Raw genomic sequence first — 25579 nt, forward strand, 5'->3', positions numbered from 1 at the left:
TTTATGCATAAATTTATTGATGGAGTTTGCAATATTTTGTGGTCTCTCTCATTTCACCTTTGCACACAGGAGGACGCTGTGATTTGGCATGACACAGAGATAGTAGAATGGCATGTGATGAGCAAAAGGGATCTAGGATTTAAGTCATCCTGGTGAGAGCCCTGATGACCCTCCACATCCCCCTGCACACATGTTCCCACATTTCTGGCTGCCTACGCTCCCTCCGCTGCAGATCCTGGCATGCAATACAGCCCCCGTTAATGTTGCCAAGTGTAGCAGTTTGAATCTTTGAACAATAAATGTAGCCACCTTGCATTTGCCAGAAAAATACGGATAAAAAATAAATTTGAAATTACTCATCAAACTGCTTCACTAGCTGAAACTAACAAGAGAGCACAGAAAGTAACCTGCCCTGACAGCTGGGAGTGATTAATATGGATGTCTTTAAATAACGTCTCTGGAGCCAGCGTCCTGCATCTGTGCGCCTCCTCTCGCTGTCTGGTCGAGGAGTAAACATCGAAACATAGAAATTTACAGCGCAGAAGGAGGCCATTTCGGTCCATCGTGTCCGCGCCGGCCGACAAAGAGTCGCACGGCCCTTGGTCAGCAGCCCTAAAGGTAAATGTCCATAATGAAATTGGCAGACCGTGCGGCCAGTGAGCATTGCAAGCTCACTGACGTCATGACCTGCCTGCCGCTGAAGTACTGATGGCACAACAGAGGGTCCAGATTTGCCGTGCGCTGCCGGACATGCTTTGTCCCGGCGCTACTGCATCAGCGCCCCGAAACCGCCCTCTGCAGCCAACTGAATTTCCCTCCCCCCACTACCCCCCCCGCCCCCCGCTAACTTTTGGCTGAGATGTTAAACTAAGGCTCTGTCTTTCCTCTTGGACATGTAGGCCTGGAAATTAGAGGGTTTAGCGCTGGTCATTAAGGCTCGTTTAGGTGAAAAGAAAAGGCGACTGCCTCACTTCCACCCACTTCCGGCAAGTCCCGCAGTGGCCATCGTTTTCGGCAGGTCGGCAGCACTGCCAATGCCCGCGCTCACTGGAGATATTTAGATTCGGCAGATTATGACGTCAGTGAGTGTGGGATGATGGGGAAGTGGAATGTGAGAAGAAGGATGAGGAATACTGTCGTCAGCAGGGGCTTCAACTTCACTTCCCCTCCAATGATGTCGAGCACCGACTCCTCCAGTTAGCTCAGGGTCTGCAGCAGATTGGGTGCCTCCCATCTGCCATTGCTCCCAGCAGTTGTGAGACACCTTGGCCTGCAAGAGAAAGGGAAATGTGTCAGTGAGTGTGGTGCAATGTGTTGGGGTGATATGTCTGCCATAGTTGAATCGCTGTCAGTGTATGAAAGCTGTGAGATGTGGTAACTGTTGTGTATGGAGAAAGAGTCAGACTGAACACTGTGAGCTCAAAGTAACGTGTGACCTTAGTCTTTTATTACAGATCTCCAGACCTGTGAAGCCTCCTTAAATACCTGTGCTCCCAAGGGATTATGGGATCTCTTGGGACTCCAGGGGATGAGCACTCTGGTGGCTGTACAGAGTAAATATAAGTCCACATATATAACAGTAACATTGTGAGCCTGAATTGAAGCCATGATTGTGAGGTATGAGTGGTGATAGCTAGAGATTGTTGGTAGGTGAGTGATGGGATGTGGTGCATTGAGCAGTGTGTGAGGCATTGGTGCAGATGGTGGGATTATGATATTTGCTGAAGCCTTCATTCACCATGACCTGACATTAAATTTCTTTCTGCACTGGATCCAGGTCCATGGTACGGCACTGTTGATCATGATGTAAGTAGCTATCTTCTGCAAATGACCTTTGATGGCTTCCTGCCACCCTGCTGCGGGAACAGGCCTTCTCTCCACTGCAATGACCAAGGTCTCGAGTGCAGCCTCCTGCCTCGTTCTCTGTGTTGTTGTGCCATGGCTTCAGTGTGCAATGACAATGTGGTGCTGCTGCATCAAAGCACTTCCCTTGGAGGGAGCCTAAACCGATCATTACTGGCCATTAGACTGCACCCATTGTTGGGCCACCCGTTGAGCGCTAAGCCAATCAGCAGCGCATTTAATGCTGACATCAGCAATCATTATAATGAGCAGGCAGCATCGATTTTTGCACACTGCCTGGACATTTTCAGCGGGCGCTGGCAAATAGAGCTGGCTTTTGGGCCTTATCCAATTTCTAGGCCATAAAATCCCATGGCAGTATTCAAAGAAGAGCAGGGGCGTATTCCCTAGTGTACTGGCCAATATTTATTTCTCAACCAACATCACTAAAACAGATTATCTGATCATTATCACATTGTTGTTTGAGGGAGCTTACTGTGTGAAAATTGCCTGCTTCATTTCCTACATTACAACAATGGGCTAGAACCTCCACTTTTGAGCTTATCGCCCAAAAATGGGCATTATTTCCGGCGTGGACGGTAAAAAAGGGTTTTCAGATCACCGGCTTCTCGTCCATTCTCAAAACACCTAGTTTGCATTTTTGAAAATGGGCATTACCATTACCATGAGCGATATCAAATAGGCGGTGGCGTTAAATTTTTCTGACCTTCTGCCGTAAAGTGTGGCCGTCCTTAGCAACGACATGGCAATGCTCGATTCAGGAGGTCAAGGGTCACCATGACATGCGCAGAAGAGGAGACAGAGAGAGAGAGCTCAGAGGGACTGAAGGCTTGTCTGGGTGTGGTGTGGCTGCTTTGGGAGGAAGGAGGGAGACTTTAGAGCTTCACAGCAAGTAGGCAAACAAAAATTAGCCGTTACCAGCCACATCTTTGACCGAATTTGCCCAATAATAGAGGGAGAGGAGGAGGCATCACAGCATGCTGTGGAGACGCTGGATAGAGCAGTGAGGTGGGAGAGGAGCACATTGGAGGCCGCAAAAGAGCCAGGAGGTTCTCGGACGAGGCAAATGCCTCCCTCCTGCAGGAGGTTGAGTCATGCTGGGGTGAGTTGACACAGGGAGGGCGTGGGAAGCCCACCCCAAAAGCCTACCAGAGGATATGGACCGAGATAGCAGAGGTGGTCTCGTCGCCGACCAACGAGATGCGTTAGGGCAACCAATGTCGTAAACGATGGAACGACCTTGTGGGATCCGTAAGAGTAAGTATTACATTGATTTACATGTACTTATGTAGTTATATAATTTGATTTGTAACAGTCATGAGTGACTATCAGCAGATGTGAGGTCTTGCACTTTTACCGGGAATGTTTTATTCAAAGCCTGCGGTCACGGTGTACGTCTTTAGGTAAAGAATGATAATAATCAGAATAATCATGATTACATTTGTCGGTTATGTGTTGTATCAGTGTCTGACAGTACCTAGTAATGATATCATGCAACGATCTCATGCCATGTTGTCCTGTCACCTCTTACAGAAGAAGCTATCAACGATGGGGTCCATGCAGAGGCGAACGGGTGGGGGGCCACCAGTCCCCAGCGACATTATTGACATGGAGGAACGAGTACTAGCACTCGTGGGGAAGCACTCCCGGATAGCCACGGACGCAACTGCAGACCCAGAAATTATGCCACGTGAGTAAAGCTTACACCATTGCGTGATGTAAAGTCAATAGATGCCACACCAACTCATATCCGACCAATCATATATGATAGATGATTTCTAAAAGTGTCATAGAAATAATGCTGGCCTAATGAAAATCACTGCAATGCACAAGGTGTTAAAGGTCATGAAATGTGATGTCTACGATGATTTTGAGAGTGGTGGTGCTTTTGTCATAGCGCTGGACTCACCTTGTCACCCTAGCGCCCCCTTCTCCTCTAACAACCTCATTTGTGTTTTGCAGCTCAGTCATCAGCGCGGCCCCAGGCAAGGCCAGAAGGTGGGGGCAGGAGTCGGCGGACGATCCTATTACATCTGGTGCTGAGGAGCTCCGATTGTCGCCCGTCTATCCACTGGGTCTGTTCTCGACGGATGAGAGCGTGGACTTCGAAGAACCTGCATCGCCACGCTCCACAACCCATTCGACCCCAAGGCCATCTATTGGTCCTCTGGTCATTCCTGCCTCCACTCTGGAGGTACCAGCCCCAAGCACCTCTCCACAGGGCACCCCATTTGTCCACAGGATGGCGCCGACCTCACGGAGGCCTCATGGACGCGGCAGGTCTGTTCCACGAACGCGACATGACAGCGGAGAGATGGTTCAGTTGTCCAGGAGGACTGTAGGCATTGGTGACTAGCTCATCGAAGCTTTGGGGGGGCATATCCCGATACCTGCCCATGCATGGCGGAGTCCCTGGATGCGATAGCCAGGAACATTGCTCCCACAGCCCTCCCAGTAGTCCCAGAGCGCGGCACTCCACCCCTAGGTTCCGCACCACCACTGCGAACGACAGATGTGAGCAAGGACCAAGATCCTGCTTCTGCATCAGAGAATGTTGCTCCCTTGGCATCCCCCGCTCCCGTACCCGTGCAACCACCGCATCTGCCTTCATCCCCCCCAATGAGGCACCGCCTGAGGAGCTCCTCGGCCAGACGCCTTGGAGCGAGGAGGGGAAGGGATACAGGTGGGGAGAAGAAAGAGGGGGGTAAGGAAAGTGAGGTACATGTGTGCAGGTGATGGCTGTGTTATATCTCCATGTGGGTGAATGCAATTTAATGCAATATATGGGGGCTGGGGACCACGCTTCTGCTTTGCCTTTGTATTCTGTGTTGCTGGACATGTTGAACATGTGATTGATGTCACTGGTGGGAAAAATGAGATGTGGGCAGGGGTTGGATGTTATTTACTGTGTTACTTATGATTTCAGACCAATGTTCGTATTAAACTTTTGTTATTGAACATAACCTTGTTGTGCATTGTCTCAGATAGCTGATTGTTAGATCTCTTAATTTCCAATGAAATACGAACTCCGATGGTAGTTTTAACTTTTTAATCTTGGCAGAGAGCAACAAGCTGCTGGCTAATTGCCAGTTCCTTTGTCTTACTGAAACCACATGGTCAAAATGGCTGTATTTATACCGGGTTCAATTTACAGAAAAGAACTCGCCTTCTTTGACCTTATTGGCTCAATTAATAGTCTTTTAACGTTTTAATTGGCTCGCTACCCAAGGTCCGAAAATGTCAAGTTGATTGATGACTTAATGCAATGTGGCCTGTGTTTTTTCACAGCCTGTCTAAATGCAGCCTGGCTGCAGAGCTTGAATTCTCTATCAATCCCCCCTTTGATTCTTTCACAAACTGAATCATAAAACATCAGGTATCACTGGTTAAACATTCTACAAAATAATTTCATACATGTTAATAGAGTTTCCTTCTAAAATTTGTTGATGTGTTTCGCCACATGTCCGGACTAGTAGCTTCCACACAAATTTACACCAACCCGAGTTCCATCGTGGCCACAATGGAAGTCTGGTTTTAGGAGGTTAATTAACCTTATTCCAATCAATATCTTAATTCAACCAGTAAACAACCTTTCCTTAAGCATAACATACCCCTGTGCCACGTACAGACGGTCTGCTGGGACCTGCAAAGTGTCTCACCTGCGGGACAGCAGCTACAGCCGCCTGGTCGCAACAACATTTAATCAACATAAACAAACAATATAAAAATAAAACAATTACAACAAATAGAATTAAACCTTCCACCAATGAAGTTCCTATTGAACCTAGCCATTCAGTGGCTCCACTCCACAAAGTGAATGATGGGGGTTGCTTAAGTTTTTCTACCTCCTTTTGGATATGCTCCGCTAAGTGGGTAATTTCTTCGGAGCTATCTGGGATATATGTGCAACACTCAGCTCCGAGTAGGGTGCAAGTACCTCCCTTTTCAGCCAGGATGTAATCAAGGGCCAGTCTATTCTGTGCGGATTGCTACCATTTCTGTATTGATTTTAACTAGGGCCTCTGAGGTATCATTGGCTACTCATTCCACAACGGATGCCATGTTAATGGATTCCCATGCCAGTTTGGCGGTCCCATACCCAGGGATCAGGATGGCAAAGAACCTCTCTGTTTCTGTGATAGCTCTCTTAGGACGGTGTAAATGTTCCAACAGTGACTTTATATGATACATATAAGGCACAATGTAGGCTAAATAGCAGGATCCCATCCAATTCTGGGGCAGCCAAGGGTAGGCCTTGTGGCCACACACCCAATAGGTGCCATTATATGCAATGAATGTTAGCTGTTTCTTTGTCAGCAACACTCCGGGGCCTGTCCAGGCTTTTCCATCTGTTTTATTCAGAATCCCCGTTACGTTAAAAATTCCCACGTCGGCCCAGTTTGGACGGTTCCGTGGCTTGATTATATTATAATTCCGGGAGCAGTTACTATACCCCATATTTTGGCCTCCTTTGATGTTTCTAATCAGACAGACCGATTCCCCCGGTCTTCCTATTCCCGTTGTATTAGTGACAACAAAAAATGGGGGCCGTTTGGAATTATTGTAGCACGGTTAGTATCCCCCTTCAAAGGTAGTCAGATTGTAACCTGCTGACTTCCATTTACATGCCCAGTTTTCCGTATCCTGAAATGCATTGCCTGTTTTGTTTTGATTAATTATCCACTCAGCCATTTCCGAGATATTCAAGGGAACTGGCCTCAAGGGAATCCCTCCCTTTGAGTGAATAGGAATATGCGCACACACCCAACAACTAGAAATGTTACCTTGTTTGGCATAAATGTATGACATATATAAAAAGGTATTTACATGTAATTCCCTTGCTACCCTACTATTTCCCTTTGGTGCAGAAGGTCGGCTAGTAAGAAGTAGGCCTATGCCTAGAATACCTACAATCAATAATACAGTAAATTTATACATTTTCGCAAAAAGTAATTGTCCTTATTAGATTTCAGCTTCAGTTACGAGAGCTCGTTTAACGTGTGAAGCATGGATCCAGGCTTTCTTTCCTTGGACTTTAACAGCTGCCTGGGTGGTCAATAACACTTGATAAGGTCCCTCCCACTTGGCACCCAAAGGTTCTTTATGCAACTTTTTCACATACACCCAGACTCCCGGGATGATGTCGTGTCCTCCTTCGGGTGGATTACCCCAAGCTGCCGATACCTGTCGGGAAACAGAACTAATAGCATTGGTTCAGTTCTGACAGTATGATAACAAAATGTCACCCATTAAGTGAACATCAGCTTTCCGTAAATCGATAGTTCCTGGTAGCGACATGGGTCTTCCTGTTATAATTTCAAATGGGCTTAGACCTGTAGTTCTGTTCGGGGTTGCCCTAATGCTACATAGCACTATTGGTAGTGCCTGGGGCCATGGTGTTGCTTCTTGATGATATTTGGCAAGCCGTTGTTTCAGAGTTCGATTCATTCGTTCTACTTGTCCTGATGATTGTGGATGATAAGGACAGTGTAAATCCCACGTAATGTAAATGACGCAGTCTCTATCTGGAGTAGGCCACAATCGTTCTTATCTTTAGCCCATATCGGGTGTTCCTTCAATTCTTCTTTCTTCAAAGTTCTAATTGACCATGTCACCCGACCATCCTCGAAATGCAACGATGAATCTACTTGGATTAGAACGTCCATTCCCAAAAGGAGTTGATCTACTGGACCTATCCAGACCGGCGTGGTTAGTTCATGTGGACCCAGCCCTATAAGTACCGGTGTTGTCCTTTTAATTTCCATTTTATGGCCCCCAACTCCATAGGCTGTACGTGCCCTACCATCCAACGGCAAAAAGTCTCCATATTGTAGGGGTAAGCGTGTTAATTCCGCCCCTGTGTCTAAAAGACAGTCCATATCCTTATCGCCCACCCTCATAGTTATATATAGCCCATCTCCCCTTTGTTGTATTAGTGCGAGGAGGTGGGCCAGGGTGGGCTCTAATCGTTTTTTGCTATCCCAAGTAACTCCTTCTGTTGTTGTATTGTCAGTCGCTTAAATGCTTCTATGAGGTCATTATCTTGGGACAAGCCTGGCTTGTTGGCTGAATTGTATCACTGGCTGCGTCCTCTTCCCCAGCCACGACCTTTCTGTTTGGCCCTGCACGTCTTGGCCCAGTGACCTTCTTTCCCACAATAATGACATTTTCCGGGTAATTTTCCTAATGACTGTTTATCGGAATCCTGGGATTTCCATCCCATAGCCTGTACAGCTTGGACTTTAGCTCCCATATCCCAATCTAATTGGTTACATCGATCCACCAATGCTGCAAAGGTAGTTCCTCTCCCTTCCCAGTCCGGTAACACTACCTTAAGCATTTTGGACAGTTCTGGCTTTAGACCTGCCACGAAAGCTGCTTTCAGGGGTCCAAACACTTGTTCATCCATTTCCTCATCCGTATTATTCATACCCGAATGTTCTAGCCACGTGCATCTAAACCGCTCGTCATACTCCAGGACCTCCTCTGTTCCTTTCTGTTGGCAGGCTGCAATTTTTCCCCAGTCTGTCTTAGCTGGACTGAAGGCTTGCAGCCAGTGTTTAATCGCCTCCCATCCTGCATCTAATTCTTGCTCATTCTGCCCCAAAACTTCATCTACCTTGTCGTGCAATTTTCTTCCCTGTGTTTTTGGCATCATTATGGTCAAAATTTGCACTCCGTCCCAGGGATGAAGTTGATATATATTTCTTAAGTGGTCCAATTGGTCCCATGTTTTTACTCCCCCTTTCTTTGGATTGGGCAATTCCTTGGACCATTTATCAATTTTCTCTGGGTCTGCCGGATCATGAACTAAGTATTCTTCGTACACCCTTCTCTTTGTTTTTTTGGTTCCGCCCTCATCCGCAGTCTCTTCTGATTTGACTACAACTCAGCTTTTTTTAAACGGGGCAAAGCGCACCCCTAATTCTTCATCATCCTCCGACACTGTATTGTCGGAGGATTCAGAATCCGTATCTATTCCTCGGTCGTGTCTTCGGGTTTGGCTTTTAATTTATCCAAACATGGGTACCCTGGGAATTGATCAATACATTTTCCTTTTCCTATTATTGTCTCTTGACCTAATGATTTTTTCCATTCTTTAATTTCACCTTTAAGATCTTTAACTTCCGCTTCCAGCTTTTCAAGTTCAAGCTTTTTCTGTCGCAGCTGCGCACAAACTGATTGCAATTAATCCTTTGTACTGGTCAGTTCTCGATCATGTTGGGAACGCATTATAATTTAATTCCGCTTTCGAATCTGGCCCATAACCGCTAGGGACCATCTAGTTCGCTCTTTATTTTTCATACGGGTCGTTTTTCCCCAGACCCTTTTAATCTCGTCCAAGGACCATTGTCCTTTGGAGGTTCCGTACTTTTGTTCGATCTTAATACAGGTTTTAGATAAGTTGAATTGTTGCTCTATGTATTCTTTCAACTGTTCGAGGATTTCATCTAGCGAAACTTCAGGTGGTGCCTGCCCACCTTTAACAGTTGTAGGCAATTCTTTGCTCTTATCTCCTGCTGCCATTTCTTTACTGCAGTCTCGAGTCGTAGGCTCTCTCGCCGATCAATAGGTCGGTGATTAATTAACTAACACACCGCCGAAGTTTTGACGTCTATGGGACCTCGAGCCGACTACCAACGAGAGGGTTCGCAAACCGGAGGCTTTCGGAATCGCGTAGAAGGAGAGGCGAATTTAGACTTTTGACCGAGGACTTTTTTAAAAAAGAGATGTCCGTACCTCAATATGTAGTTCCGATGTCCAAAATTCAGTTTCTTTCCTCAGCGATCCTGTTCGCAGCGCCAAAATTGTTAGATCTCTTAATTTCCAATGAAATACGAACTCCGGTGGTAGTTTTAACTTTTTAATCTTGGCAGAGAGCAACAAGCTGCTGGCTGATTGCCAGTTCCTTTGTCTTACTGAAACCACTTGGTCAAAATGGCTGTATTTATACCGGGTTCAATTTACAGAAAAGAACTCGCCTTCTTTGACCTTATTGGGTCAATTAATAGTCTTTTAACGTTTTAATTGGCTCGCCACCCAAGGTCCGAAAATGTCAAGTTGATTGATGACTTAATGCAATGTGGCCTGTGTTTTTTCACAGCCTGTCTAAATGCAGCCTGGCTGCAGAGCTTGAATTCTCTATCACTGGACCATTACACATTAGTGATTCCACAACTTAACATCAATCAACGTAAACTTTAACTGGCATCAAGGTGATGGGCACCATTGATGTCTGAGCTGCACACACACAGCAGTGTGTCACCGTTGTCACTCACATCAGCGCTCTTTCAGGCAAATCTTTCTGATATCAGCTCGTCACGTAAGAGTGGGATTTAACAAATGCCAGCCACACCGCTGGTGTCCGTCCTGGTTAGTTCTACTTTTTGTGGGCGTTTTTTTGAGTGGGTGATATTCTGGGCGATATGTGTGCGATGTGTTGAAATTGACAGTGGGCGATCTCCATGGCTGCTAGTTTGGGTAGCTATGCTCTTTACGTTAAAGGCGCTATATAAATACAAGTTGTTGTTGTTGTTGACAATTCAGCAACTTTCATGATCATTTTCTAGCCCACAAATTATCGGATTTATCGAATTATGAGGAAAAGCTGGAGAAACTTAGGCTTTTTGGTCTGGTGAAGAGTGGTCTGTGGAGTGACAAAATGGTATCTAGATTGACAAAGGTACAGAAAGGGTCATCCGGAATAATTCTTTCAGCAAACTGCAGTAATGGAACCAAGGGACACAGGTTCAAACAAGTAAAAGATCATTTTAGGACTGACGTTAGGAAATTCTTCTTTACATGAATGTAGTGGAGGCAAAAACCATTTCAGAAACAGTTGGGTAATGTGGATGATGTTAGGATCTCTCTGGATGGATGAATTAAGATGGGCCGAATTACTTTCCTTGCCTGTAATTATCTTGTGATTTTGTGAACACCTAGAGCGAAAATACAATTTAACTTACGTGCATACATTGAGATGCAGATTGCGGGGAACATAAAAAATACAATATACACAGCTTCGATAAGCACAATCAGAGGGACAAGTAACTCTAAGAGTGCAGTCAACAGTATTGAATTACATTGAACTTTGTGGTGGTTATATGTGGATCCATGTTGTCTCTTCCTGTGTTACAGCTGGACCGGTCACCATTACACATCGCCGCTGAGCGAGGACACACCAATGTGGTCGAAGTATTGACTGAGAAATTTAAGTCCAATGTACTCGCCCGAACGAAGGTATTTCCTTACTTCCTTCATTCACAGCTGTCAAACTCTGACATGTTTCCGTTGTAACCAAATAAGCAGAATTTACAAAAGGACAAGACGTAATTTGTTCTGAGTTGAGTATAAGACGCGTACGGGCAGGAAAAGACCAGCTGGTCCGTCAAGCCAGCCCCATACATACTGGGGCTGAAATTCAGGTGCACCAGAAAGCTGGCATTTTTTCCAAAGTACTACAGGAAATGGATCATAATGGGGGTGGGCCTTAGATTCAAAGCCAGGCTGACTGGCTGAAAATGGATCGGTCGGGGCTTCCGCTGTTGTCAATCAGCGATCGAGTTGTGGTGATGTCATAGCACGTGTGCGTCACCACGCTCTCTCCCCTCCATTTAAGGGCAGAGAGTCTATCATTTTTTTAACTTTGGCCACTGGGCCGCCAGGGAGGGTTTCGGCCGGGCCAGCAGCCTGGCACCCAAGAGGGGGTGCCAGGCTGCCCGTTGGCGGCCTGGCTGAACTCAGGGGCAGTATTTTGCCGGCCGACCGTCAAGTCAGCTGGCAAAAATGTTTCTATTGTGGCAGTGGGCCCTCCCCTTAAAAGCAGGCCGCACTCAGTGCGGAGATGGTGCACCGACAGGTGCTGGGGGCACCGCGCGGCGGGGGATCGACGGATTCAGGTGAAAATCGATGGGTAAGTATTTTTATTGCTTTTTTATTATTTTCATTGGCGGTGCAACCACTCGGGCAGGATGGGGTCCAGGCCGAAAAATCTCCGACAATTTAGGTCGGGTCGGCCTGTTGACCCCAAAGTTGCGGCCATTCGATTTTTAGGAATATCCGCTGCAAACGGGCATTAACGGGTCTCTTTGAGACTCTGAATTTCGGCCCCACCATGGAGCATCATGAACAGACCATTCTAGAGTACTGCTGTACAGTTTTGGTCTCCTTATTTAAGGATGGATTATACTTGCATTGGAGGCAGTTCAGAGAAGTTTCACGAGGTTGATTCCTGAGATGAAGGGGTTGACTTATGAAGAAAGGTTGAGCAGGTTGGGCCTATACTCAATGGAGTTTAGAAGAATGAGAGGTGATCTTATTGAAACATATAAGATACTAAAGGCGCTCGACAAGGTAGATGCAGTGAGGATGTTTCTACTCGTGGGGGAATCTAGAACTAGGGGGAATAGTTTAAGAATAAGGGTTCGCCCATTTAGAACTGAGATGAGGAGGAATTTCTTCTCTCAGAAGATCGTAAATCTGTGGAATTCTCTGCCCCAGAGAGCTGTGGAGGCTGGGTCATTGAATATATTTAAGGTGGAGATAGACAGATTTTTGAATGATAAGTGAGTGAAGGATTAAGGGGAGCGGGCAGGGAAGTGGAGTTGAGGCCAGGATCAGATCAGCCATGAACTTATTAAACGGCAGAGCAGGCTCGAGGGGCCAAATGGTATACTCCTGCTCCTATTTCTTATGTTCTTCCTATTGCCCTGCAGCCCCGTAACCATGGAGAGACCAAAAACCAGAGTGAAACCCAGGGGCAATAAATAAGGGGGATAAAATGCTCTGGAAAAGAAAAGTTCTCTTTCTTTATTGGAATGTAGTCAGGATCTTCAATCTGACCTGTTTATCACTGGGTGGTAGTAAATGTGTATTTAAATATGGAGAGTCACTGCCAGCCAGAAGCTGAACACAGGTATTCAACCCAGAAGAAGTTGTCTTTTAAAAAAAATGAATAACTATCCCCAATTGCGCGAAAAAACATGACTGCAGTTCCCCCCTCTAAGAGAGCAGTGATCCACCCTTACTATTATTTTTGTTTTAAAAAGGGAAATTTATATACTTGGAGCAATGTTAGAAGGCTGATGTGAATAGGCCTTAGATTCTAGAATGGAACCAGGAACAGGTGGCTGTTCCCAATGTCCTGCCCTGATTGACAATGAAACACCCACACAGAGTTAAAGCCTGCGTGCAGAGAGCGGGAACTAGCCTGGGTGGTCACTTGCCATACGGTATCATTCGAAAGATAAATGCACAAACCACGCGGCACCTAGCATGATTTCAGTCGGAAGTGTTTGCCAGTCTTTTTTCCTCTGGCTGGTAGGATCTGTGGTCACATCCTCACTTGAATGAGAAAGAAAACCCCCATCCCCTCAGTTTTGAAAGGTTTCAAGAAATTACAGCCTAGAAATTGCTGTGTGCAATATCATTAGCACTTAATGCATTCATGCAACCATCTTCTATCTGCTATTTCAATGGGTGTGCTAACCAGTTTAAAACAAACAGATTAATATTCAGTTTAAAATAGCAGTCAGAGGAATGTCATACAAATGCGTTAAGCATTTGTCCATTAGTATTGCAGAAATTTCTAATCATTTGTCATAATGCATTTGGAGTATATTAAACTGCATAGTAGTAGGAGCAGATTGAAGTGTCGTTCATTTAAAAAAAATTTAATACAAACAGAGCAGATTCCATAGCACGAGGGACTCAGCGCAATAAATATACCTTAACCAGACATGGGAGCGCTTAACATGGCTGACAAAATGTCCCACGGCGTGAACAACTTTGATGAGCATTATGATTACCAGGAAATTAAAGTCAGAACTCAAACTTGAATTCCACCTGAGCTCTCATCGCACTAGGTTGTGAGCGTCAGCAGTTCTGAGCCATGCAGCCTGTCGTGCGGGCGATGCCAGCTGGTAGCCAGCTGGAATACTAAACGACAGCAATCAATCCCGCAGGGATCCCTGTGCTAAGTAAGCAGAGCGCATTCTCGTGCGTTCTCCTTAGCTCCACAAGCTGCCTAACTGGCAATGTTGTGCGAGGCTCCTAAAAACTCTAGCCAGGCCCTTGGAAATACTTGTCCAGGACAAATCGTACCTGTCCCAACTGTTTTTCTTGTGATGCTTAGCCCGAGAGCAGGTATCAGTGAATTCCATCAGTCCGACATTGTGCGGTTTCTTTTTTGTTTGGCACACAAGTGACTAAAGAGGCATGACAATTAGAGGCACATTTAATAGCAGGAAGGAAACACGCGCAAATGAGCCTCACTGAACCGTGAAAGAAACAAAGGCCCAGGGTTGCGTGGCTATAGCAAAGGGCAGTTACTTGGCATGTCCACTGGTTCCCTTGCTGGCAGCAGTCGGCCGATAACCATTTCCCTACATTACAACAGTGACTACACTTCAAAAGTACTGAATTGGCTGTAAAACGCTTTGGGACATCCTGAGGTCATGAAAGGCGCTATATAAATGCAAGTTCTTTCTTCTTTCACATAGCAGGAAGCTCTGGCTGGCACATCGGGCTGGAATAATACCTGTTGATTATTAACTAAGAAGCACTTTTGGAACTGAGCGTAAATCATTGGCATACGAACTCAATGTAACTAGGTTCATCGTGATCTGCTCTAGGTCTCAGTATGAATGTTTTAATGGTGCTTCTTGTGAAATTTGTGCATTGGGGTAAGAGACCTCAAAAAATTCTGATTTGAATATTTGTGCAATTCTTTTTAGGGAGAGCACACCTGTAGTGATGGAGGGAACTGTTGCTGTTAGTTTTTTCTTCAATAATGCTCACTGGTGAGCAAAGTACATGAGAAAATATCATCCAGCCATCATAAGCTCTGTACTAATCAGTTGGATTCTGTGATGGATATGTTTTGAACTCACTAGGCTAGATATTGGACAGCACCCAAAACCGGGTGCGATTCTGGGCGGTGTGCAGTGGGGACACGCCAGGGTGGACAGATCCGAGGACCATCTTAAATACATCCTCAGGCTTCATCATCATCATTCAGGCAAGTTGTAGGTGCCAGTTTGGCACCCTGATGCAGCTCACCTGTCGGTTTTGAGGCCCAGAGGGCAAGTCTGGGAATGTAGTGGGGGGAAGAGGGGGGGGAGGGGGTTGTGGGGAGGGCAAGAGCAATCTTGCTCCTTCTGACTCCAAAACAAGGACATTTCACCAAGTTGTGGGGTTTGATTTTGAATGACCATTAAGGACCACTGGTTAGACAGCTTAAAGCCTGGAAATAATGGTCAGAGCCACCTTAATCAAAAGCCCCGACCGATATAGCTATAGTCCAAATGCCTGTGCAGGCCTCTGCCTTGTGAATTGGTTATTGTTGTGCCGGTTACACACCTAGAAAATGGGTGCAATGATGTTGAATTTAGACCCTGCTGTGTGGTCAAGGCTATACTGTCACAAGAAAACCAGAGACACCGTGCATATAGACATCAGCACTATACTAGGTGGAACACCAGAGAATACCCTAGCATCACAGGGGATACCAACACATACGAGCACTGAGTTATGAGGGACGTCAGCGTGCACAGACATCAGGACTCCAAGAAACCAATACGAACATTAGACTGCCAACATAGACATGGTAGGCCTACAGCAGCAGATGCAATGACACATGCATGTCTGGCTGATGGTTTTGTTGTTGTTCCTCCCTATCCCAGGGATATTTAGGTCATTACTACCTGGGCTGAGATCAGCTAAGTCAGCAGAATCTAGGACTCAGACTTGTATGTCTCAGTACCATACCCCAGACAGCATTTATCTCCTAGGGCATCAAGGAGCCTGGTGTGTTCAATGTTACTTATGGTAAATACTTCATGCCGTGGCTCAGTTGGTAGCACTCTCATCTCTGGGTTCAAGAGACTTGAGCACGAAAATCTAGGCTGGCGCTCCAGTGCAGGATTGAGGAGGTGCTGCACTTTTGGAGATGCTGTCTTTCGGATGAGACGTTAAAGCAAGGCCACGTCTTCCGTCTCAGGTGGACATAAAAGATCCCATGGCACTACTTCGGAGATGAGCAAGGGAGTTATCCCCAGTGTCCTGGACATTATTTATCCCTAAATCAACATCATTAAACAGATTATCTGGTCATTATCACAGTGCTATTTGTGGGAGCTTGCTGTGCAAATTGACTGCCGCGTATCCTACACTACAATAGTGATTACACTTCAAAAAGTACTTCATTGGCTGTAAAGTGCTTTGGGATGTCTGGTGGTCGTGAGAGGTGCGATATAAATGCAAGTCTTTCTATTTACTAAATAAACAGATACTTGTGAACTTTTTACGATGTGCTTTACTTATAGGATGGAAGTACCCTAATGCACATTGCCTCACAGTGTGGCCATCCTGATACAGCCCTGGCATTCCTGAAGAAAGGGGTCCCTTTGCACATGCCCAATAAGGTAGAACTGATTCATTTTTTTAAATGTTTTATTTGCCTCCTTCATTGTGGGTGTTTGACCATGAACCGTCTGGGCACAGATTTTCTGCATGAATGAATGGACCAATTTGGCAAGCACTATTCCTTATAGAAACAAGCATAGAAAATAGGTGCAGGAGCAGGCCATTCGGCCATTCGAGACTGCACCACCATTCAATATGATCATGGCTGATCATACAACTTCAGTACCCTACTCCCGCGCTCTCTCCATACCCCCTGATCCCCTTAGCCGTAAGGGTCACATCTAACTCCCTCTTAAATATATCCAACGAACTGGACTCCACAACTTTCTGTGGCAGAGAATTCCGCAGGTTCACCACTCTGGGTGAAAAAGTTTCTCCTCATCTCGTATGGCTTAACCCTTATCTTTATACTGTGACCCTTGGTTCTGGACTTCCCCAACATCGGGAACATTCTTCCTGCATCTAACCTGTCCAGTCCCATCATAATTTTATTTGTTTCTGAGATCCCCTCTCATTCTTCTAAATTCTAGTGAGTATAAGCCTAGCCGATCCAGTCTTTCTTCATATATCAGTCCTGCCATCCCGGGAATTAGTCTGATGAACCTTCGTTGCACTCCCTCAATAGCAAGCACGTCCTTCCTCAGATTAGGAGACCAAAACTGCACACAATACTCAAGGTGTGGTCTCACCAAGGCCCTGTACAACTGCAGTAAGACGTCCCTGCTCCTATACTCAAATCCTCTCGCTGTGAAGGCCAGCATGCCATTTGCTTTCTTTACTGCCTGCTGTACCTGCATGCTTACCTTCAGTGACTGATGTACCATGACAGGTCTCTTTGCACCTCCCCTTTTCCTAATCTGCCACCATTCAGATAATAATCTGCCTTCCTGTTTTTTGCCACCAAAGTGGATAACCTCACATTTATCCACATTATACTGCGTCTGCCATGCATTTGCCCATTCACCTAACCTGTCCAAGTCACCCTGCAGCCTCTTAGCATCCTCCTCATAGCTCACACTGCCACCCAGCTTAGTGTCATCTGCAAACTTGGAGATATTACCTTCAATTCCTACATCTAAATCATTAATGTATATTGGAAATAGCTGGGTCCCAGCACTGAACCTTGCGGCACCCCACTAGTCACTGCCTGCCATTCTGAAAAGGACCTGTTTATTCCTATTCTTTGCTTCCTGTCTGCCAACCAGTTCTCTATCCACGTCAATACATTATCCCCAATACCATGTGCTTTAATTTTTCACACTAATCTCTTGTGTGGGACCTTGTCAAAAGCCCTTTGAAAGTCCAAATACACCACATCCACTGGTTCTTCCTTATCTACTCTACTAGTTACATCCTCAAAAAACTCTAGATGATTTGTCAAGCATAATTTCCTTTCATAAATCCATGCTGACTTGGACCGATCCTGTCACTGCTTTCCAAATGCTCTGCTAGTACATCTTTAATAATTCATTCCAGCATTTTTCCCACCACTGATGTCAGGCTAACCGGTCTATAATTCCCTGTTTTCTCTCTCTCTCCTTTTTTAAAAAGTGGGGTTACATTAGCTATCCTCCAATCCATAGGTACTGATCCAGAGTCCATGGAATTCTGGAAAATGACCACCAATGCATCTACTATTTCTAGGGCTACTTCCTTAAGTACTCTGGGATGCAGACTATCAGGTCCTGGGGATTTATCGGCCTTCAATCCCATCATTTTTCCCTACACCATTTCCTGACTAATAAGGATTTCCCTCAGTTCCTCCTTCCCGCTAGATCCTCGGTCACATCATCAATCCTGCCCTACCAATGGGGAACTGTACTTGAAGGGAGCAGGATTCAGAGATCTATAGCACAGACTTTCCAATCTGCACTTCCTTTGAGCATGACGCTCTGCTGGGTACATGGGGCCTGTAAATGTACCCCAATGTACCTGACCCCATTTTAATAAGTGTATAGCATTTGCTTTGGGAGTCTCGTGTCGGGCATGTGGACGATGTGGCCCAGCCAACGGAGCTGGTTGAGTGTGGTCAGTGCTTCGATGCTGGGGATGTTAGCCTAAGCGAGAACACTGACGTTGGTGCATCTATCCTCCCAATAGATTTGCAGGATCTTACGGAGGCAGCGCTGGTGGTACTTCTCCAGCGCTTTGAGGTGTCTACTGTATATAGTCAATGTCTCTGAGCCATATAGGAGGGCAGGTATCACTACTGCCCTGTAGACCATAAGCTTGATGCCAGATTTGAGGTCCTGGTCTTCAAACACTCTCTTCGTCAGGCGACCGAAGGCTGCGCTGGCACACTGGAGGCGGTGCTGAACTTCGTCATCGATGTCTGCCCATGCTGATAGTAGGCTCCCAAGGTATGGAAAATGGTTCAGGTTGTTCATGGCCATGCCATGGATTTTGTTGACTGGGGGCAGTGCTGTGTGGCGAGGTCAGGTTGGTGGCGGACCTTTGTCTTACGAATGTTTAGTGTAAGGCCCATGTTTTTGTACGCCTCAGTGAAGATGTTGACGATGGCTTGGAGTTCAGCCTCTGAATGTGCGCAGATGCATGCATCGACTGCGTACTGTAGTTCGATGACAGAGAATGGAGTGACCTTGGATCTAGCCTGGAGGTGACGAATGTTGAACAAGTTCCCATTGCTTCAATAGTTTAGTTCCACTCCAGTGGGGAGCTTGTTTGAGAGTGAGATGGAGCATTGCAGCAAGGAAGATTGAGAAGAGGGTTGGCGCGATGACGCAGCCCTGCTTGACCCCGGTCTGGGCGTTGATTAGGTCTGTGGTGGATCCGTTGGTCAGGATAACGGCTTGCATGTCATCGTGGAGTAGGCGGAGGATGGTGACAAACTTTTGGGGGCACCCGAAACGGAGGAGGATGCTCCATCGTCCTTCACAGTTGACTGGATCTCCTGGTCCCTCATCATCCGCATGCTTGACACGAGACTCTCAAAGCAAGCGCTCTACTCGGAACTCCTACATGGCAAGCGAGCCCCAGGTGGGCAGAGGAAATGTTTCAAGGACACCCTCAAAGCCTCCTTGATAAAATGCAACATCCCCACCAGCACCTGGGAATCCCTGGCCCAAGACCACCTTAAGTGGAGGAAGAGCATAAGAACGTAAGAAACAGGAACAGGAGTCGGCCATACAGCCCCTCGAGCCTGCTCCGCCATTCAATACGATCATGGCTGATCTGATCATGGACTCAGCTCCACTTCCCTGCCTGCTCCTCATAACCCCTTATCCCCTTATCGTTTAAGAAACTGTCTTAAATTTATTCAATGTCCCAGTTTCCACAGCTATCTGAGGCAGTGAATTCCACAGATTTACAACCCTCAGAGAAAAAATGTCTCCTCATCTCAGTTTTAAATAGATGGTCCCTTATTCTAAGATCATGCCCTCTAGTTCTAGTCTCCCCCATCAGTGGAAACATCCTCTCTGCATCCACCTTGTCAAGACCTCTCATAATCTTATACGTTTCGATAAGATCACCTCTCATTCTTCTGAATTCCAATGAGTAGAGCCCAAGGTGGGCAGAGGAAACGTTTCAAGGACACCCTCAAAGCCTCCTTGATAAAATGCAACATCCCCACCGACACCTGGGAGTCCCTGGGCAAAGGCTGCCCTAAGTGGAGGAAGAGCATCCGGGAGGGCGTTGACCACTCGAGTCCCGTCGCCGAGAGCATGCAGAAACCAAGCGCAGACAGTGGAAGGAGCGTGCGGCAAACCACACTCCGCACCCACCCTTTCCTTCAACCACTGTCTGTCCTACCTGTGACAGAGACTGTAATTCCTGTATTGGAACTGTTCAATCACCTGAGAACTCACTTTTGGAGTATATGGTTCCACAAGTGCCCGTGTAAGTGGTAATTCTTGTGTGAACCTCGACAGGGATAATCCACCTTAGTGAGAGAGGAGGAGGGCATCAAAGCTGAGCCCAATCCTATTCGATGTTCACAGGATGTTTCCAGGAGCAACGTCTGCAGCAATGTCCTGTGGCTGTGATCATTGGCGTCCAACAACCCTGACCACCTTCCAGTGTGTTAGAAATGAGCCCAGCTGCTTGAGAGCTTTCCCCTTGACCCCCATCATACCACATTTTACTTGCTAAGCCGACAGAGAGCTGTCTTACATTGTTCTGACCAGGCCTTATGATATGCCAAGGACCATGGGCAAGCACTGTGACCAAGGGCTAGAACCTCCACTTTTCAGCCTTTCATCCAAAAATGGGTGTTATTTCCGGCGTAGGCGGTATAAAAGGGGTTTCAGATGGCCGGCTTCTTGCCCATTCTCAAAACACCTAGTTTACATTTTTGAAAATGAGCTTTACCTTGAGCGATATCAATTGGGCGGTAGCTAAAAATGTTTTGATCTTCTGCATTAAGTGTGGCTGTGCTTAGCAACGACATGGCAACGCTTGAATCCCGCGATTCAGGAGGTCAAGGGTCATCATGACATGCGCAGAAGAGGAGACAGAGAGAGAGGGAGCTCAGAGGCACTGAAAGCGTGTGTGGCTGTGGTGTGTGCTTGTCTGGCTGTTGTGGGAGGCATGAGGTAGATTCACCAGTAGCAAAAAGCCGACTAAGCACCAAGAACATAGTTGGCACCGAGTTTTTGCCCAACAAATAAGCTATAACATGGAAGGGATGGAGGAGACCCTGGAGCTGGTAGCCAGGAACAGTGGTGGCAGAGGGCTCCCAATGGTCCCCGAGCATGGCACTCCAACCTTAGGTTCCGCACTACCACTGCTAGTGACAGATGAGAGCAAGGACCAAGATCCTGCTTCTTCATCAGAGAATGTTGCCCCCTCGGCACCCCCTGCTCCCGAACCCGTGCACCCATCGCATCTGCCTTCATGCCTCCCCAATGAGGCACCACCTGAGAAGCTCCTCGGCCAGGCACCGTGGAGCGAGGAGGGGAAGGGATAAAGGTGGGGAGAAGAAAGAGAGGGGGGAAGGAAAGTGAGGTGCATGTTGTGCAGGTGATGGCTGTGTTATATCTCCATGTGGGTGTATGCAATTTGTTGCAATATATGGGGGCTGGGGACTACGCTCCTGCTTTGCCTTTGTATTCTGTGTTGCTGGATATGTTGACCATGTGATTTATGTCAATGGTGGAAAAAGTGGGATGTGGGCAGGGGTTGGGTGTTATTAGCTGTGTCACTTATGATGTTACACCAATGTTGGTATTAAACTTTTGTTATTGAACATAACTTTGTTGCGCATTGTCTCAGATAGCTGGACCGTTACACGCTAGTGATTCCTTACCTTGATAGGGTTAAATACCAACTTTACATCAATCAACGTAAACTTTAACTGGCACCAAGGTGATGGGCACCATTGATGTCTGAGCTGCACACACACAGCAGTGTGTCAGCGTTGTCACTCACATCAGTGCTCTTTCAGGCAAATCTTTCCGATATCAGCTCCTCACGTAAGAGTGGGATTTAACAAATGCCAGCCACGCCGCTGGCATCCATCCTGGTTAGTTCTACTTTTTGTGGGCGGTTTTTTGAGCAGGCGATATTCTGGGCGATATGAATGCGAGGTGGTGAAATTGACGGTGGACGATCTCTATGGCTGTTAGTTTGGATAAATCTATTCTTTACGACAAAAAATAGTCACCAGGCGTTATTATTGAATCTCGGCGTTAAGTCTGTGAGGAAAGTAACGCTGGCCAATAATATGGGCATTGAAATCGCCCATTCTGCTGATTCCGCCCAAAAAGCGTGGGTGGGCAATAATATTTGTTCTCGGCGTTAAGCACATGGGGAAAATAACGCTCAGCGATAAGTCTCCTAAAAAAGCCCGTCAGTTTCCATTTTGTGCCAAAATGGGCTATATCTGGGCGTAACATGTCATTTCAACAGTTAAATGGGCATTAAGCAGGCAAAAACAGTGGAGGTTCTAGCAAGCTTTTACTTGATGCTGAGGACCAACAATGCTGTATTTTACTTAAAAACTCATACTCATAAAGCTCTTATCTAAGCAGAAGTTTTTCCCAGTGTCTGTGACAGCTCCATTAAAAGAGGACCTCAATATCTGACAAGGTGAAGCAACATTGAAAATTCTGTTTCAATTCTCCATGAATTTGCAGTTACGTCACTTGACTATATTAGGCTGCAAAATGTTCCCTGAGGTGGTCGGCCAATATTTCCCCTTTGAAGTCTTGCTCTTTCTTCCATCACTGCAGCACAGTGCAATTGCTCTAAACGTGGCAGCATGTGTATGTAGCCCACTTACTCAGCTTTACAGGGTGCAGAGGTGGGGGCAGGAGGAAAAGAGGAGGTTAGCAATTCAGAGCTGCTCAGTGTCCAAAATAATACAGTAAAATTTAGTGTCCAAAAACAAAAAGCAGAATCACTTTTCCACTGTTCCAGCTCAGACCATTCTTATAGCATTTGTAATCAGCACTTGGTATCACTGTGCTAAAATACTGTTGTAAGTGGTTTTGCCCTTGGTGGTTTCGAATCACCCCCGCCCCCCACAACAGTTCTAGACATCGGAATTATAGTGGTGAACAGAAATACACAGTTATAGCCAGATCTTTTGGTCTTAACCGTCGCAATGCTTTTATTCAAGTTAAAGCACACACCTGCACCCAGTAAAACACACGCTGGTGGTGTAAAACAAACACAGTATAACACACAACCCTGGCCCGTCTGAACAAGCCCCTAACGCGAAGTACCCACGTCTAAAACACCCCTGCTCAATTCAAAAGTGCATCACCGAATCTGTCCAACAGAATGTGCATATGCCTATGATCCGTTCAAAACCTCCCCACTAAACCCCTAAGGCTTGGGACACATGGCACCCCTTCACACTATGCGGTGGTCTTAAAGATGTGTGGGCTGGGATAAATGCTCACCAATTACTCCTCTGGCTTACTCACTGCTTCTCCCGATGAGCGTATCTTCTGGTTCTGTACCAAATTGGTCGGGGAAAGGCCCAATGATTCCTTGCGGGACCTGGGAGGAGCACTCCTGCCCACAAGTAGTTCTGACAGAAGTAATTTTTAAAAAACTGACCTTGGCCTCATCTGGCCAGTCTGTTCCACCTGTCATGGTTCTGCTGTCAGGCTACAGACAGCGCGGGACTCCCCATCATCTTTGGTTAAGGTTACATCGCAGCACCAATGACATCATTGGGCCGTGACTTTTGAATGTAAAGTAGCCCCTGTGCCGGGAGCCTAGGCCACCTTGAAAATAGTATGTTTTGAAGCTATTTACAATTATATTTAACATAAAAAAATCATTCTAACAGAATGGCACTTTTCCTAACATCTTTGATGCTTTCAGCTGCCATTCTTTTAACCAAACCAATAAGTTTTGGGATTGCAAGTTAGGAATGCCCAAGGTTAAAGACTGAGCTCACTCCAATGGCTTAGGTATTAAATGCACTGCCTGGAGTGATGCTGAGCTGCAGACATTGGGAAGGTCTCAAGTTCAATTAGTCTGCACTGAGTCCATTGATCTCAGTCAAGTTGGCAACGCTCCAGTTAGTGTCAAAGCTCCAGGACTAGGGAGGGGAAAGGTCAGCCAGGGCTCTTGATTGAGCGACCCATGTTAGAAAGATGTAAACTGTGTTTGAAGCCAAGTGACAGTCACTGGCTAACATGAGGAATGCCAACTTTGAGGTACCGGCAGGCTGCTAGTCCCAATGGACTCAACACAAATTAGTGGTTTCAGAAGAGAAAAGGAAATTTGAAAAATATATCAAACATGTTTGTAAAATAAGTTCATCACTTCTAACCAGGAAAATGGCACTAACTGCAGTGTCTCAGTCTCCTCTTTCACGCAGACCTATCTCCACGCATTGCTTGAGTCCTGCCCTGTGGGGAGTTAGGGTTTAACCACCACTGGATCCCCAGCTCCCACTCTGTGACGGAGGGGGAAAAGATGGGCCCCTCGGATCTTTTGACTCCCTCACTGCCGTCCTGTGAAGGGAGGATGCCTCATCACAGCTTGCATATACTGACTGAAATCTGTAAGCAACCCTGGAGAATTATGATAGTAAGAAAACATTAAAAAATTGCAAGCAGCTTTAGTGTTCAATGTACATTCTATGATTTGACCTAAAATAACATATAATGGAATTATTAACACTTAAAATAGAGCACATCACAAAAAATAGCATGGGGTTTGGCATTTTAAATTCTACAATAATAAACAGCAAAGTAGGTGTATGAACACAGTGAACAGGATCTTCGAGGGATTTTTTAAAGGGTGTTAACAAAACTCTCGGCTGCTTATTTTGCTGCTAAATACTCGGCAGTCTGTGTCCTAATTCGCACCAAGTCCCGCTCACCCATTACCCCTGTGCTCGCTGACCTACACCCGGTAAAGCAACGCCTCGATTTCAAAATTCTCATCCATATTTTCAAATCCCTCCATGGCCTCACCCTCCCTATCCCTGTAATCTCCTCCAGCCCCACAACCCCCCGAGATGTCTGCACTCCTCTAATTCTGCCCTCTTGAGCATCCCTGGTTATAATCGCTCAACCATTGGTGGCCTTGCCTTTTATTGCCTAGGCCCCAAGCTCTGGAACTCCCTGCCTAAACCTCTCCGCCTCTCTAATTCTTTCCTCCTTCAAGATGCTCCTTAAAACATACCTCTTTGACTAAGCTTTTGGTCACCTGCGTTAATTTCTACTTATGCGGCTCGGTGTCAAATTTTTTTCTCAATATTCCTGTGAAGTGACTTGGGACATTTCATTACATTAAAGACGCTATATAAATACAAGTTGTTACTGTTGTTATTTTCTCACAGTGTTTTTTTTTCTTTCACTAGTCAGGAGCAGTGTGTCTCCATGCTGCAGCAAAGAGAGGGCACACAGCTGTCGTGAAAGCTTTACTCCAGAAGGGGGCGCACGTTGATGCTAAAACGAAGGACTGCTACACAGCCCTACACATTGCGGTGCAGTACTGCAAACCCATGGTAGTACAGACCCTGCTGGGCTTTGGGGCCCAGGTCCAGCTTAAAGGGGGCAAGGTAAGAACAGATTTGATAGAGGTGTTGAATATCATGAGGGGTCTAGACAGAGTAGATAGAGAGAAACTGTTCCCATTGGCGGAAGTAACCAGTTTACGGCTATCTCTGGTCATTTTAAATAATCCAGTTCGGTATATTGTGTTTTATCAGAGTTTAAGACAGAATATATCACATTAGTTATACAGCAAAAAATACGACCGTAACAATAGTTGATATCGATCCGATCGGACAGACGGTTGACACACGTGAGCAATTCTTTCCTTCTAGGGCTTCCTTCACTCTCTCTGTGAGAACAAGCTTCCG

The 25579-nt window shown here is 46.2% G+C and overlaps 1 protein-coding gene across 3 annotated transcripts in view; it reads left to right on the plus strand.

The window, feature by feature from the left end:
• trpn1 (transient receptor potential cation channel, subfamily N, member 1) overlaps positions 1–25579 on the plus strand; it is a 363054-nt gene that overhangs the window by 211689 nt on the left and 125786 nt on the right. For all 3 annotated transcript variants that reach the window (XM_070895617.1, XM_070895599.1, XM_070895607.1), the window contains exons 6-8: positions 11002–11103; positions 16188–16286; positions 25076–25276. In XM_070895617.1, coding sequence (XP_070751718.1) covers positions 11002–11103; positions 16188–16286; positions 25076–25276 — 402 coding nt within the window. The remainder of the gene's footprint in view (positions 1–11001; positions 11104–16187; positions 16287–25075; positions 25277–25579) is intronic.

Source organism: Pristiophorus japonicus, chromosome 1, assembly GCF_044704955.1.
Source record: "Pristiophorus japonicus isolate sPriJap1 chromosome 1, sPriJap1.hap1, whole genome shotgun sequence".
In the NCBI taxonomy this organism is placed as follows: Eukaryota; Metazoa; Chordata; class Chondrichthyes; family Pristiophoridae; genus Pristiophorus; species Pristiophorus japonicus.